At 34.1% G+C, this 12,447-nt stretch overlaps 3 protein-coding genes across 3 annotated transcripts; 1 reads left to right on the forward strand and 2 right to left on the reverse strand.

The window, feature by feature from the left end:
- The first annotated feature begins 1,607 nt into the window (after positions 1-1,607).
- Positions 1,608-7,287, forward strand: GLYR1 (glyoxylate reductase 1). Its single transcript, XM_085738743.1, has 8 exons — positions 1,608-1,805; positions 1,999-2,109; positions 2,198-2,296; positions 2,933-3,034; positions 4,259-4,374; positions 4,889-4,967; positions 5,046-5,216; positions 7,018-7,287. The coding sequence occupies exons 1-8, from the start codon at positions 1,701-1,703 to the stop codon at positions 7,087-7,089; spliced, it is 855 nt and encodes a 284-aa protein (XP_085594869.1). The 5' UTR covers positions 1,608-1,700; the 3' UTR covers positions 7,090-7,287.
- Positions 5,672-6,783, reverse strand: LOC146897607 (uncharacterized). Its single transcript, XM_085738744.1, has one exon. The coding sequence runs from the start codon at positions 6,613-6,615 to the stop codon at positions 5,812-5,814; it is 804 nt and encodes a 267-aa protein (XP_085594870.1). The 5' UTR covers positions 6,616-6,783; the 3' UTR covers positions 5,672-5,811.
- Positions 7,288-8,993: 1,706 nt separating the features above from the next.
- LOC146897608 (large ribosomal subunit protein uL18-like) lies at positions 8,994-11,836 on the reverse strand. Its single transcript, XM_085738745.1, has 9 exons — positions 11,779-11,836; positions 11,465-11,534; positions 11,272-11,363; positions 10,244-10,370; positions 10,075-10,154; positions 9,877-9,993; positions 9,654-9,788; positions 9,384-9,553; positions 8,994-9,283 (listed from the first exon to the last, which is right to left on the reverse strand). The coding sequence occupies exons 1-9, from the start codon at positions 11,779-11,781 to the stop codon at positions 9,175-9,177; spliced, it is 903 nt and encodes a 300-aa protein (XP_085594871.1). The 5' UTR covers positions 11,782-11,836; the 3' UTR covers positions 8,994-9,174.
- Between the last annotated feature and the right edge of the window lie 611 nt (positions 11,837-12,447).

Raw genomic sequence — 12,447 nt, forward strand, 5'->3', positions numbered from 1 at the left:
CACTTAACAAAGTGATTCTATATCTTTATAATGTATTCTAAAAATATTTAGAAATGTGCATCATATTTCAACAATATTTATAATAATTTGTATTCCGAAAGTTTTCTAGGAATAAAAATAAATAAATTAGTGTGTCAACTACTATAGCGTGAATGATGCTTAATTAGAAGCACTATTTTTTCTCCTAAACTGACGCAGAACGGAAGCAAGCACTAAACCTAAAAGATAAACAAACAAGTTGCAAGCGACAAACCTGTCAAAAAGGGGTTTTCGGAATCCACTAGAGTTGAGAAAAGTTCTCGATAATTTTATTGAATGAAAACTGTTTTCTAGGCTACAAAAGTTTAGTTTAAATACCATGGAAATAACAAATCTTAATGGGCCGAAAATAACAAACTGAAACAAAAACAGAAAAATAATAAAGTTGTGCTGAAATAATAAAAATCCGGTTTTAGGCCTTCAGATGACTTCGAATGGCTAAGTTTCAGCTTGCTAATGGAGCTGCTGATTTTATCCGTCTCAATCTTTGTGATTTAATTCGGACTGGTTACGGTTATGAAAGTCTAAGTTTCAGCTTGCTAATGGAGCTGGTTCAATGTATTATTTGGCTCGAAAGGGCGGTTATCACTTGTTGCTGATTGCAAGAGTTGATGGATCTTAGATTGCTTCTGTGTTGGCAAACAACTCATACGTTAATGTGGATTTTTCATTCACTATGTTTGACTTGGAATGCGGGGCTCGAAAGGGTCGTTTAACTACTTGTCATTTGTTACAGAGTTGATAGTATATTGACCATGTTTCCGTGTTGACGGACGATCCAATCACCGCATTGAAGACCTTTAATTAATTTTTGGATTAATTAGAGGTTGATGTGATCCACTTGTGTTGTTTTAATTTTTAGTATGGCTCATTGAGGTCGACCTACACTTTCATGTGGATTTATTGGGTTATGTTTATGTCCTCTTTTTTTTTCTTATGTATTTTTCCCTTTCTTAGTAATAGCATAAATGATTAAAGTTCAGTTGGACCACCATCTATTTTCTTTAATATGATTGTGCTCTTAATTTATTAAAAAAATAATAAGGAAGAGAAAATAAAATATGTCCTTTCAAATAAAAATGTGGACTTAATAAAAACCTTTCTTTCCGATTTAATTTTAAGAAGAAAACATGGAACTAATTTACAAAGTAGAGGTGCCGCGGTCCGAACGCGGATCATGACGTCAACCTAACAATTTCAATATTTTTACCAGTTGAGTTAGGATTTATGGGACAACATGGGACTCGGTTTAAACGGTTAAATACTACATTTTTATACTTTAACTTATTTTTGAGATGCAAGTTGGTCCCTAAATTTTTAAAAGTGTCAATTTAGCTCATTAAATTAAGTCACTTAATCCATTAGTAACATGTTTGAATTTTTTTTGTCTTTAAAATCCTTATTTTAAATAATAAATAATCAGATATTGAAAATGAAACGTGCTTAAATTTTTCCATTTTCACAGGGAAACCAATCATAACAAAAAGAAAATATACGATTTATTTTATTATTTTAATTTTTTTGAAAATAAGAGATTTATAATCATCCATTAATGGCTCTGATATATTGATTGATGATTATAAAGGAAGGGTCTTTATCGAGAGGAAGAAGAAGAAGAAGAAGAAAATAGTGAGTGATAGAACAGTGAATTAGTTGCAAAAATGGAGATTGGATTTTTAGGTTTGGGGATAATGGGCAAAGCCATGTCAATTAACCTTCTACGCCATGGCTTCAAAGTCACTGTTTGGAACAGAACCCTCTCTAAGGTACATAACCTAACGCACTTTCTGTTTCTGTTATTTATTTCATTTTAGAAATAGCTTATACATAAGCACTTATATCATAAGTGATTACGCTATAAGTGCTTAAGTAAGCTTATTTCTTTATAGAACTACTTGTGGTGTTGAAACATAGCTTGTACTTGTAGTAGTGACTCAGTTTTGTGACATCTGATTGTAGTGTGATGAACTGGTGGAACATGGTGCTTCAGTTGGAGAAACACCTGCAGCTGTTGTCAAGAAATGCAAATATACAATTGCAATGTTATCTGATCCTGCAGCTGCTTTGGCGGTCAGTGCCTGTGAAATTTGTACTTGATGTTATGTGACACCTATTTGTTTTCTCGTACTTAAATTCCGTTTCGTGTTGAATTTTTTAGGTGGTGTTTGATAAGGATGGTGTTCTTGAGCAAATTAATGGAAAAGGTTATATTGACATGTCAACCGTTGATGCTGAGACATCTATCAAGATATCTGAGGTTGCTATATTCTGCTGTTGCTCATGTGTGTTTTCATAGATGAGAAATGTTGCATAAATCCTATTCTCTTTTCGCTAGATTGTAATATGAATAAAATGACTTTAGCTTGTAATTGACATCATCAAGACTCTTTAAGTTTTTGTATTAACTATTAAGCATCGAAGTAAGCATTGTGGTTTTTATCTAATTATAAATATGTGATTGATTGCAGTTATTATTTTGAATTTGGCCGTTGAAAGTTTCTTTTTTAAGGCAATTTAGTTTGCTGAGAAGTCTATAGTACTGGAGATTATGTTTGGATGAGGAATACTTAAGTACGAAGTTAAGCTTTCCTAATTTTGAATGCGAGGATTAAAAGACTATGTAATACATTATTCACTGATTCCTGCCGTAGAATGTTTGAATATATGCAATTTTGTTCAAAAAGAAAAAAAAATTGTGTACATCCACTACATTTCTTTGACTAAGTTCTGTATTTATGAATCAATGGTTGACTGTAGTAACTATATTTGCATATCAAGGCTGTAAGCATAACCTGGTAGTTTGCATTTTGCATGATAATCGACTTTTCAAATGGAATTGGAAAAAAGACCTTTGATATAAATTGCAACTTAAAGATCTGCCTACTTTCTACAGGCAATCAAAGCAAAAGGTGGTGACTTTCTTGAAGCTCCTGTTTCGGGTAGTAAGAAGCCTGCAGAAGATGGCCAACTAGTTATACTTGCTGCCGGAGACAAGGTATTTTTAAATATACAAGTTGTTGATTAATTTCATGTCATCTTGCTTCCATCCTGCTATGCTGCACTTTTAGCCATTTAGAGAGTTGCACTATTCAGAAATGTTTTCTCTTATTATGTGATATGTTTCCTCATGCCTTTCAAACAAGTGTGTGTTTTATTATCACCTTCTATCTGAAGTATTACTTTAAGTTCCCAAAAGGAAATACACTGGAATCTACTTGAAGATATTTGAGTAATATATAGAGTTATAAAATGTAATGAGATGACAATAAATGTGGAATTAAAATCTTTACAGTTTGAAAGCATCAATTTACAATTATTATCCAGATTAGCTATCAGAAAGCTCAAAATTTTCATGATAGAGTTTTGCCAGTCCATTTTAGATTGCATTATTGAAAAGGCAATTGTGACTATAAAGCTATTTTGAAAATAAAGTTGTTAGAAAAGGATGTTGAAGAGGAGGAGTGAGGGTATGTTGAAAGAATGTATACTAATTCTTTTATGTTTAACGCCAGCTTTTCGATTTCATTTTAACTGCATATCATTTTTTAGTGTATGTAAGAATATACAGTTACAATGCCAACCTTGTTTAAATTGGTTCAATTCTCTTGCCGTTACTGTAGCAACTTAGTTTGTGAGAGAGAAATGGAACAAGTGGTCTCAGAATTTAAATCTGCGAGACAATGCTTTTTTTTTTTGTTATTTACTCTCTTACCTTGCAATTGTATGCCTTGTAATTGTATTTATGCGGTTATAGTAGGAGATATTGAAATACTATCCACCGTTCCCTTTTATATAGAAGAGACGTAGAAATTTATTAATCATTTTGCTGCCATTTGAAGTGTTATACTTGCCATAAGCTTTCATATGATAAAGGCTTAATTAAGCTTGTTATGTGAACATTGCCGTAATAGGTTGGCAATAGGTCCATTGGGATTGCACAGATGGGGGTTGCCTCTCATTAGGCTTTAATCGAAGGGTTTAAATTACGCACTGAAGATTAACCAAATAGACTAAACTGTAATGAATACAAAGACTGCATGTATCCTGATTACTGTACATGATTTGTCCCTCCTATACAATAAATCTACTCTCTAGGCATTGTTTACATACCTCCCAGCTTTTATCATTGTCCTCAGTTGTCCGTTGAAAATGAAAAACTACAAGCATGCATTGTCTCGCCATATAAATTAAATTTCAGTGGTGGATTCGTTTGATATAGGCATTCTATGATGAAGCACGTCCAGCATTTGATGTACTCGGAAAGAAATCTTTCTTTCTGGGTGAGGTTGGAAATGGAGCAAAAATGAAACTTGTTGTCAACATGGTAATGGGAAGGTACTTTTCATCCCCGTTTTCTCCTTCTGTTCATAATTTGGAAGTAGGAAGGTATAGATTGCTTTTCACTACAATTTAGAGCATTTTATGAATCAGAAAACAAGAAAATGGCCGTGTTTTTGATAAATAACTTAATTAAGCTCTTAGAATACACACTTATCATATAAGTGCTTATGTATAAGTTATTTCTACAACAACAGATAAAATAAGTCAAACTATTTTCTATAAGCTATAAGTTGTTTTCATTAGCTATCATGTAGAGCTTATGGAAATATGAAAACATCCTATGGACATGTCAATATGTCATAAGTTGTTCCCGTAAGCTCTCTCAAACAGTCTCATAAGTCTCAAAAGTGCTTAACCTATTAGATAAATTCAGATTAGTCAATCTAAACAAGCCCAAATTCATCCAGATTGCATATTAGCATTTCTTATTTGGTTGCTAGCCAGATTGCATGTCTTTATTTTCTGTCTCGTTCTATAAATTAGTTATTCTCTTATGTCTCTGTTACAGTATGATGAATGCTTTCTCTGAGGGACTGACACTTGCTGAAAGAAGTGGCTTGAACCCTAGCACACTTCTTGATGTGCTGGTAAGTTACTGTGATAAGGAGGATTCTTGTTAATGCCTTTTATTAACATTCTGAGAATATCTGTGATATTTTTTGAAGGATCTTGGGGCCATAAGTAACGGCATGTTTAAATTGAAAGGACCAACAATGCTTAAAAACAGTTACGCCCCTGCTTTTCCACTGAAACATCAGCAGAAGGACATGAGACTGGCTCTTGCCCTTGGAGATGAAAATGCTGTACCAATGCCTGTCGCAGCTGCAGCAAATGAGGTAATACTATTTTTGTCCGAGTGTGCGTGAGAGCGCATGTATATATTATAATGAGGACATTTTTATGTCTGTTGAAAGTTATTTAATGGTCTCATGAGTCATGACCACTTTAAAAAGTCACGTGACTTCAAGTTTAAATTTGTAGCATTCATAGTTAGATGGCTATGATTTACTCCTCGCAGTCACATTTCTTTGCCAAAATATGTGACTATCAGATAATGCTTCTTTAGATGTTCACTGACTCAATCATATAAGTGATAGAAACTGATATCAAAATATAAACTAATAGTAATTGTACAATATAATCCCAAGAAATTCGAGAGTCTTGGTTCTCTCCCCTCCAAGAATTCGAGAGCTTGGTCTCTCCCTACCTATCCTTTATCCCAATCCCTGAATGCCTTTCTTTTCCTCTGCATCTTATTTATAATACTAAGTCCTATAGCTGTTACATAGAAGTCTAGTAGACAGCAATTACTGCAGACAAGTAACAGTTACTTATTTATAATATTATTAAATAAACCACTAGTATCTATAACTTCTGCCCTTAGGAGTCCTATTACTAACAATACTCCCCCCCTACAGACTCACCTTGTCCTCAAGGTGAAGGATAACATAACTGTCCACCAGGGTCCCATAACTTGAAGTAGAGTGACAGAGCAAGGTGTGAAACATGATAATTAATGCATGCATCAGACACTCTCTTTTGGGGAGGAATTTTCGGCAGCAATAGGCATAGTGCCAGTTCGATCAAACCAGAGGATAATCCACTCTTCACCACAAACACATCTGGATCTGGCGGCTTTGGCAACGGTGGAGGTAGGCCGCCAAACTCGAGTGAAACCCATCCCTCTCCGATAATTTTTCTAGGCAATTTCGCCCTCGATTCGAACACACTACTCATACCATGTTCATAAAAGAGTCTGTCGATACCAAGAAATTTGCACAGATCTGTTTTGGTCTCTTGTTGCTTTTCCACAATGATGACATTCATGGAGGAATTTTCTGCATCCATTTCTTCTGCATTCTCTACCTTTTCCTCTTCTGCTGTCTGAATGAGTTCAGAATTTCCTTGATCAGTTTCTTCTAATTGAAGGCTGAATGTGTGAGGCGTCGACGACTCCCATTCCAATCCAGATTCCTCTTCTTCATCCGATATAGGTAGAAGGTCTCTATACTCTGGCTTAAAATGCCAAATGAATGCAACGTGAAACGCTCGCCAACTCGCATGTGGATGGCATCGACTCCACCACTGCCACCATACGAGAGCACGGTTTCGCAAGGCTTTCACCGCCTCCAGCAACTTCTCACCCTCCTGTGTTCCCACGACATCAAAATGTTTCTCAATACAAATCAACCACCAATAAGCGTCACCGCTGCCGTCAAATTGTGGCATGTCCATTTCCCCCCTACTGTGAATTTCTTTCCCTGGATCAGAACTGCTCTGATACCAGTGATAGAAACTGATATCAAAATATAAACTAATAGTAATTGTACAATATAATCCCAAGAAATTCGAGAGTCTTGGTTCTCTCCCCTCCAAGAATTCGAGAGCTTGGTCTCTCCCTACCTATCCTTTATCCCAATCCCTGAATGCCTTTCTTTTCCTCTGCATCTTATTTATAATACTAAGTCCTATAGCTGTTACATAGAAGTCTAGTAGACAGCAATTACTGCAGACAAGTAACAGTTACTTATTTATAATATTATTAAATAAACCACTAGTATCTATAACTTCTGCCCTTAGGAGTCCTATTACTAACAATAAGTTTCACAAGTTAATAAAGTTTGAACTCGTTTGTAGGCATTCAAGAAAGCCAGAAGCATGGGGTTGGGAGACCTTGATTTTTCAGCTGTGCACGAGACTTTGAAATAAAAGCTATTCATCATCATCATTGACATGATTACTTTCTGAATTGATTGAACTACTGTTATCAGCAACAACAGCATGATGTAAACCACATATATATGAAATGACTGTTTGAGGATAGGTCATTACTATATTCTCTCATTTGAATGTATTGATGAACCTTGTAACTTTTGCACTCTTCAAAACATAAAATTTTATTAGCTAGCGCATGGATTCGGTTCAATACGTCACTTGCAGTAGATTGTATTGGCCATATGCCTGCTAACTTAAATGTTTTAGGCCATTTAAAAGGTATATGAATAGGTCCCTTGTGTGTTATACCCAAATACTATTACACTGGAGTAATTTGATTCCAATGCACACACGAGAGTGCGCGCGCACAAGTGATTATGAACTACACATTATTATTAAGTAACCCTCCAACTATATGCATATTTTAAATGAGCAGTAAAATTTGGCCACATTGTAATTTCTACTCAACAAAGTTGCAATCATCCTCAATGAGTTCTTTCATAGAAAGTAAGGCTAGAACCCTATGTTTCTGTCCCTCTTCTGTCATTTTTCATTCCCTCACGGTGAAAAATGAAAAGAAACTCCCTGTAATTTTACTATATAATGTATCAATGAGAAGAAACTCAATGGGTTGGGGGAGTAATTAACCGTATATTTTAAAAAAAATGAAATGAAAAGAGTCTGTTAGTTGAGAATTTTTTGAAGATAATTTAACCAAAATTTTAAAGTTGCAATGCTCTTTCACTTTAATTAGTACTGGAGTGTAACATGCAGAAAATGATTGAAAATAATCTTAAACTAAACACGCCACCAGCATCAATGATGTTTAAGTGAATTTAGGGTATTTACCAATTGAAAATTGAGAAATAATCTCGTGAGATACTTACCTCAACATTCATCTATTTGAGATTGATGATTTCTTATTGTATGCTTAAAAGATTTAGTTATCTACCAACTGCGCAACATTGTATCTGTCTTGCACATTTACACGTCTCAGCGAGTATGACGGTAAGGAAATATTTTGTTTCATCTAATTTTTTTTTTTTTTAAGGAATCTAAATATTTATTGTTACATCATTCAATTGGTTGAATATCTTATATAAAATTTATCTCTCACAATCAAAATGAAGTCGTCGCCATGACCCATATTAGCAAGGATGTCAACACATTTGTTCAGAGGAACGAAGAAGCTTCAATATATCAGCAGGAGGGTTACTACCCATTTTAGTACAATTTATTAATAGGCAAAATATTTTGCAATTTCAACCAGGTCCAACAATGGTGGCATTTAGCATGGGAGTACTAAACTTCCCCACCATGTTTTTGATTTTTTACCATCGGAATTGTCTCAAACACTAGATTTTTGTCATATTATCTTGATATCTTCCACCCCCATTATCACCCACGTCTTCACAAAAACTAAACCTAACGAGTACATGATTCAGTTTCAAGAATTGTTTGTTTTAAGATAGAAATTAGCATCATATCAGCATTCAATGAAAATCGTGGTAGGCGATAATTTAGATTTAGTACATCATACACCAAAAAGAGACGACTATTTATCAATCTTCCCAGGATCCTCATAACTTTAGCTTCTCTTAGAAATACGTCCATTGAAAAATTTAGTTCAATAAAAAGTGAAATGTAAAGGGAGAAAAACCATCAAGATTAAACACTATAAAAATTCCTGATTTCATTAAATGAGAGAGAAGTAATAGCATCATACTGACGCATAACCGGAACTCTCCATATTGTTACACAACATATATTTTAGTTTATAAAATTGTTTTGTTTGGATAATTAATTCCCTTAAAAAAAATTATTCCAACAAGAAACACATCAAAGAACTAAGTGACCGACTAATAAAAAAAGTAAAGGAACTTGTATGCAAGAGAAAATTAAGTTAAAAACACATTAACCCAGAAAGTTGAACCAGTGAAAGCCCAACTTGTAATTATCCAAAATTTTAACCTCAATAAACAGTACAGGCAACAAAAATTTTCAAAAAAACGTTTATCTAATTGCAAATTCATAAAAAGTTCTAGATATCCATCACTTGGGCTGCAAACACAATGTCGTTCACTCATCGTCATCCTCGTCCTCATCATCAACAGCAGCATTAAGAGCTGACAAGCGTGAAACCAACTTAGCTTTCCGCTCCTCATAGGTAAGCTTCTTCAGATTATACCTACACAAGATTAACAAATAAATTAGTAATCTTCATTCATGCATGTAATAAATAATACTAAGGTAGCAGATTCTAGTATGAAATAAAAGGGAAAAAATACCTCTTGTGTTGTTTTGGAGCCTGCTTCTCTGATTTCTTAATTGTAGGATCAGCACGAATTGCAGCGTGGACCTTCTTGTACAGCTCCTCAAGGCCATCTGCCTCAATTCCTTTCTTGATGTATTCACTAAAGTGAGTCTGGAATTTCTCAGGCTCATCTTCAGTCAAGGTCTGCAGATAATATTCAATGTTATTCACAGATTTTGGAAATATGAATGCATCGCACACAAAAAAATAACAAGACAGAAATGATTAATTTGTTTATTCATGCCTTCATGTATGCAGCAACATGTCCCCCAAAGATATACTTGCGGTGAACCTCAGCATCGAGCTCTTTCTTCTCCTTGTCAAACCCAGCAAACCTTTTGTCGCTGTGAGGAATATCCAAACCACCATCTAGGGCTCCCTGTAAACCATCACAAATATTCAAATCAACAATCAGCAAAAACAAATATCAATTAACTATTTGTAATGCAATATAATGTTTTTAGTACCTTCAAGGCACCAAAGACACGGTTTCCAGTAGTGGTCTTAACAAGACCAACATCAAGGAGAGCACGGAATGGCCTCCTGGACTCAGCTGGCTCAACTGAATAATCCTCTCCAGTAGCCTGTTTAAAAGGATTAAACTAATTAGTTTGCAAAGAACAGTGTCTAGATAGGACAGTGAAAATAAAAAAGATCACAATTACCTCAACATTTCCCTCATACTCCTCATCCATCTCAAGTGTCTTCAGAACACGACGGGCCAAGAGGAGTCCAGTGCAATAAGCTGGTCACATTTTAACATACATTCAATAACAATACAATGCACAAAGATAAAAACAAATTTAAAGTTAAATGAGAACAAGGGATAACTACCTGCAGCATAATTTGTAAGGCCTACTGAAAGACCAAAGTGTGGTAGCTCATGAGAATATGCAGCAGCAAGAACAATATCACCAGCAATACTAGCGGACACTATTTGTGCCACTATGTCCTTGTTGGTCTAATAAGGAGTTAAGTTTAACAATAACAGACAAATACCAACAATAACAACTAACAATAGTTTGCTTGATATATATGATTAAGCAGCATGCAAAATCAAATATTTATAACATAATAAGCTATCAAAAAGTTATAAGGTGATTTGGAAAGAGGGACATATGAGTTGGAGGGATTAAAGGTTGTTGATTCAATTTGCCAAACTAGCATTACAAACAATTGACTAAAAACATGTGCCACTAACAAAATCAACAAATAATTAAAATTATCACATAAAACCATGTCTTCCTTGAAGAAGAAACCAAAAGGATTGTGGATTCAACTCCCCTCACTAGCATTTCTAACAATTAATTACTAACATATGACATAAGAAATCAATAATTAATTAAAATAATGATAGATATAATTATCTCACATAACCAGGTCTTCATGGAAGATGATGAAAACCAAAAGGGTTGTCCGTTGTGGATTCAACCCGACTAGCATTTCTAACAATTAATTACTAACATATGCCACAAAAATGCAACGATCAATTAAGATAATTATAAATATATCTATCACATAATGTCTTCTTTGAGATAAAAACCAAAAGGGTTAAGGATTCAACCCCCAATAACATTTCTAACAATTGATTACTAACATATACCATAAAAATGCTAATCAAAAACTAATTACACAAAAAAACCAAAAGGGTTGTGGATTCAACTCCCACAGTAGCATACAGTAGCATTTCTAACAATTTCTAACATATACCATAAAAAATCAACATTAATTAAAAAAAATAAAATACTAACCAGTTAAATCACATAAAAAAAAACATGTCTTCAAATGAACAAAAAACAAGACAGCAACTTAAATACCAGTGCATCAATGAAAATCATAACTATAAGCTGACAAAAGGATACAAATCGGACAACAAATCGGTACTTGGGGGTGTTGTACTTGTTCTTATCCTGGTTAATCAGGCGAATACGAGCACGGTAATCAGTCTTTCCCTCTGCAGATTCACCATCGAATGAATAATCAGCATACATTTTGGTCAACAAAAAAAAAATCTCAATTCATGCATCATAAAAATCACAGAAATAACTAATATACCTCTTCTTCTCTTGAACTTGACTTGGTAACGCTTGAAGTAAGCCTTGGATTTCTGAGCCTTGACATAAACCTAATTCAAAAAACACAAAACAACGAAAAATGATGTTAAAAACAATGACTTGAAATCATTTACGACACAGAAGTAGTTGAATTTCACAGCAGGATGAATAATTAATCAAAAATCGAACAAATAAAACTGAATGCTGTGTACTAAATTTCAGAATGAAAGAGAAGAACAAGATTATATAAACAGATCTAAGAAATTAACGCTATGGTAGAACGAAATGAAGAGAAAATGGAAGAGTGAAACGAACCATTGTTGCAGACGCAGCTGGATCCGCAAGAGTTGATGGGTAAGAGTGAGAAGGAGCTAGGGTTTGAGAGGCAAGGTTTTGGTTATATAGATTGATTTCGATGGGTCGGGTTAAAATGGATTATTGGGCTTGGGCTGGTTTTGTCTAATTCAAACCCTAAAACAGACAGCTTTTGTCATTCTTATTTTTTTTCTTTTTACAAATTATGGTGGTCGATCAAATATAATAGATATTTGTACAACTATTTTATCACAATTTTTGAACAATTTTTTCTCTCATACTTACCTTATTTTTTTGATCTCTCTCTTCATTTTTCTTTATCTTTTGTTTTTGATCAATAAAAAGAGAGAAAAAGAAGGTTATTACAAAAATTGTAATCAAATGGTTGTACAGATATCATTGCTCGATGTATTAATGGTATGGAGAGATTTTTTTGTTAGACATTCGATTCTCATGGGAATGAAGTTTTATTCAATAGGAGTTTGACAAATAAATAAAGATCGGTTAAAAATTGTTCCACTCAAATCAAACATGGGTTCTTAAATAATTCGATTAGACATTTGGTGGAGTTCATTGAACCATTTTAACCAGATCACTTATTGTTGTAATTAGTATATTTGATCTCGCTATAAGTTCCAAGATATCTCAACGGCTTAAACCATTTAGTAC

The sequence above is a fragment of the Medicago sativa genome, chromosome 8, assembly GCF_051527215.1.
Source record: "Medicago sativa cultivar Bolivia chromosome 8, Bolivia_mono, whole genome shotgun sequence".
Taxonomy (NCBI): domain Eukaryota; kingdom Viridiplantae; phylum Streptophyta; class Magnoliopsida; order Fabales; family Fabaceae; genus Medicago; species Medicago sativa.

Bases quoted from the DNA above. Each gene is read 5' to 3' on its own strand.
- GLYR1 (XM_085738743.1), top strand. From the start codon at position 1,701: ATGGAGATTGGATTTTTAGGTTTGGGGATAATGGGCAAAGCCATGTCA. The intron at 1,806-1,998 runs GTACATAACCTA...ATCTGATTGTAG, and splicing joins GGAACAGAACCCTCTCTAAG to TGTGATGAACTGGTGGAACA. The intron at 2,110-2,197 runs GTCAGTGCCTGT...TGAATTTTTTAG, and splicing joins ATCCTGCAGCTGCTTTGGCG to GTGGTGTTTGATAAGGATGG.
- LOC146897607 (XM_085738744.1), bottom strand. From the start codon at position 6,615: ATGGACATGCCACAATTTGACGGCAGCGGTGACGCTTATTGGTGGTTG.
- LOC146897608 (XM_085738745.1), bottom strand. The intron at 10,371-11,271 runs GTATCCTTTTGT...ACTCCTTATTAG, and splicing joins ACCGATTTGTTGTCCGATTT to ACCAACAAGGACATAGTGGC. The intron at 9,789-9,876 runs GTACTAAAAACA...GATGGTTTACAG, and splicing joins GTGTCTTTGGTGCCTTGAAG to GGAGCCCTAGATGGTGGTTT.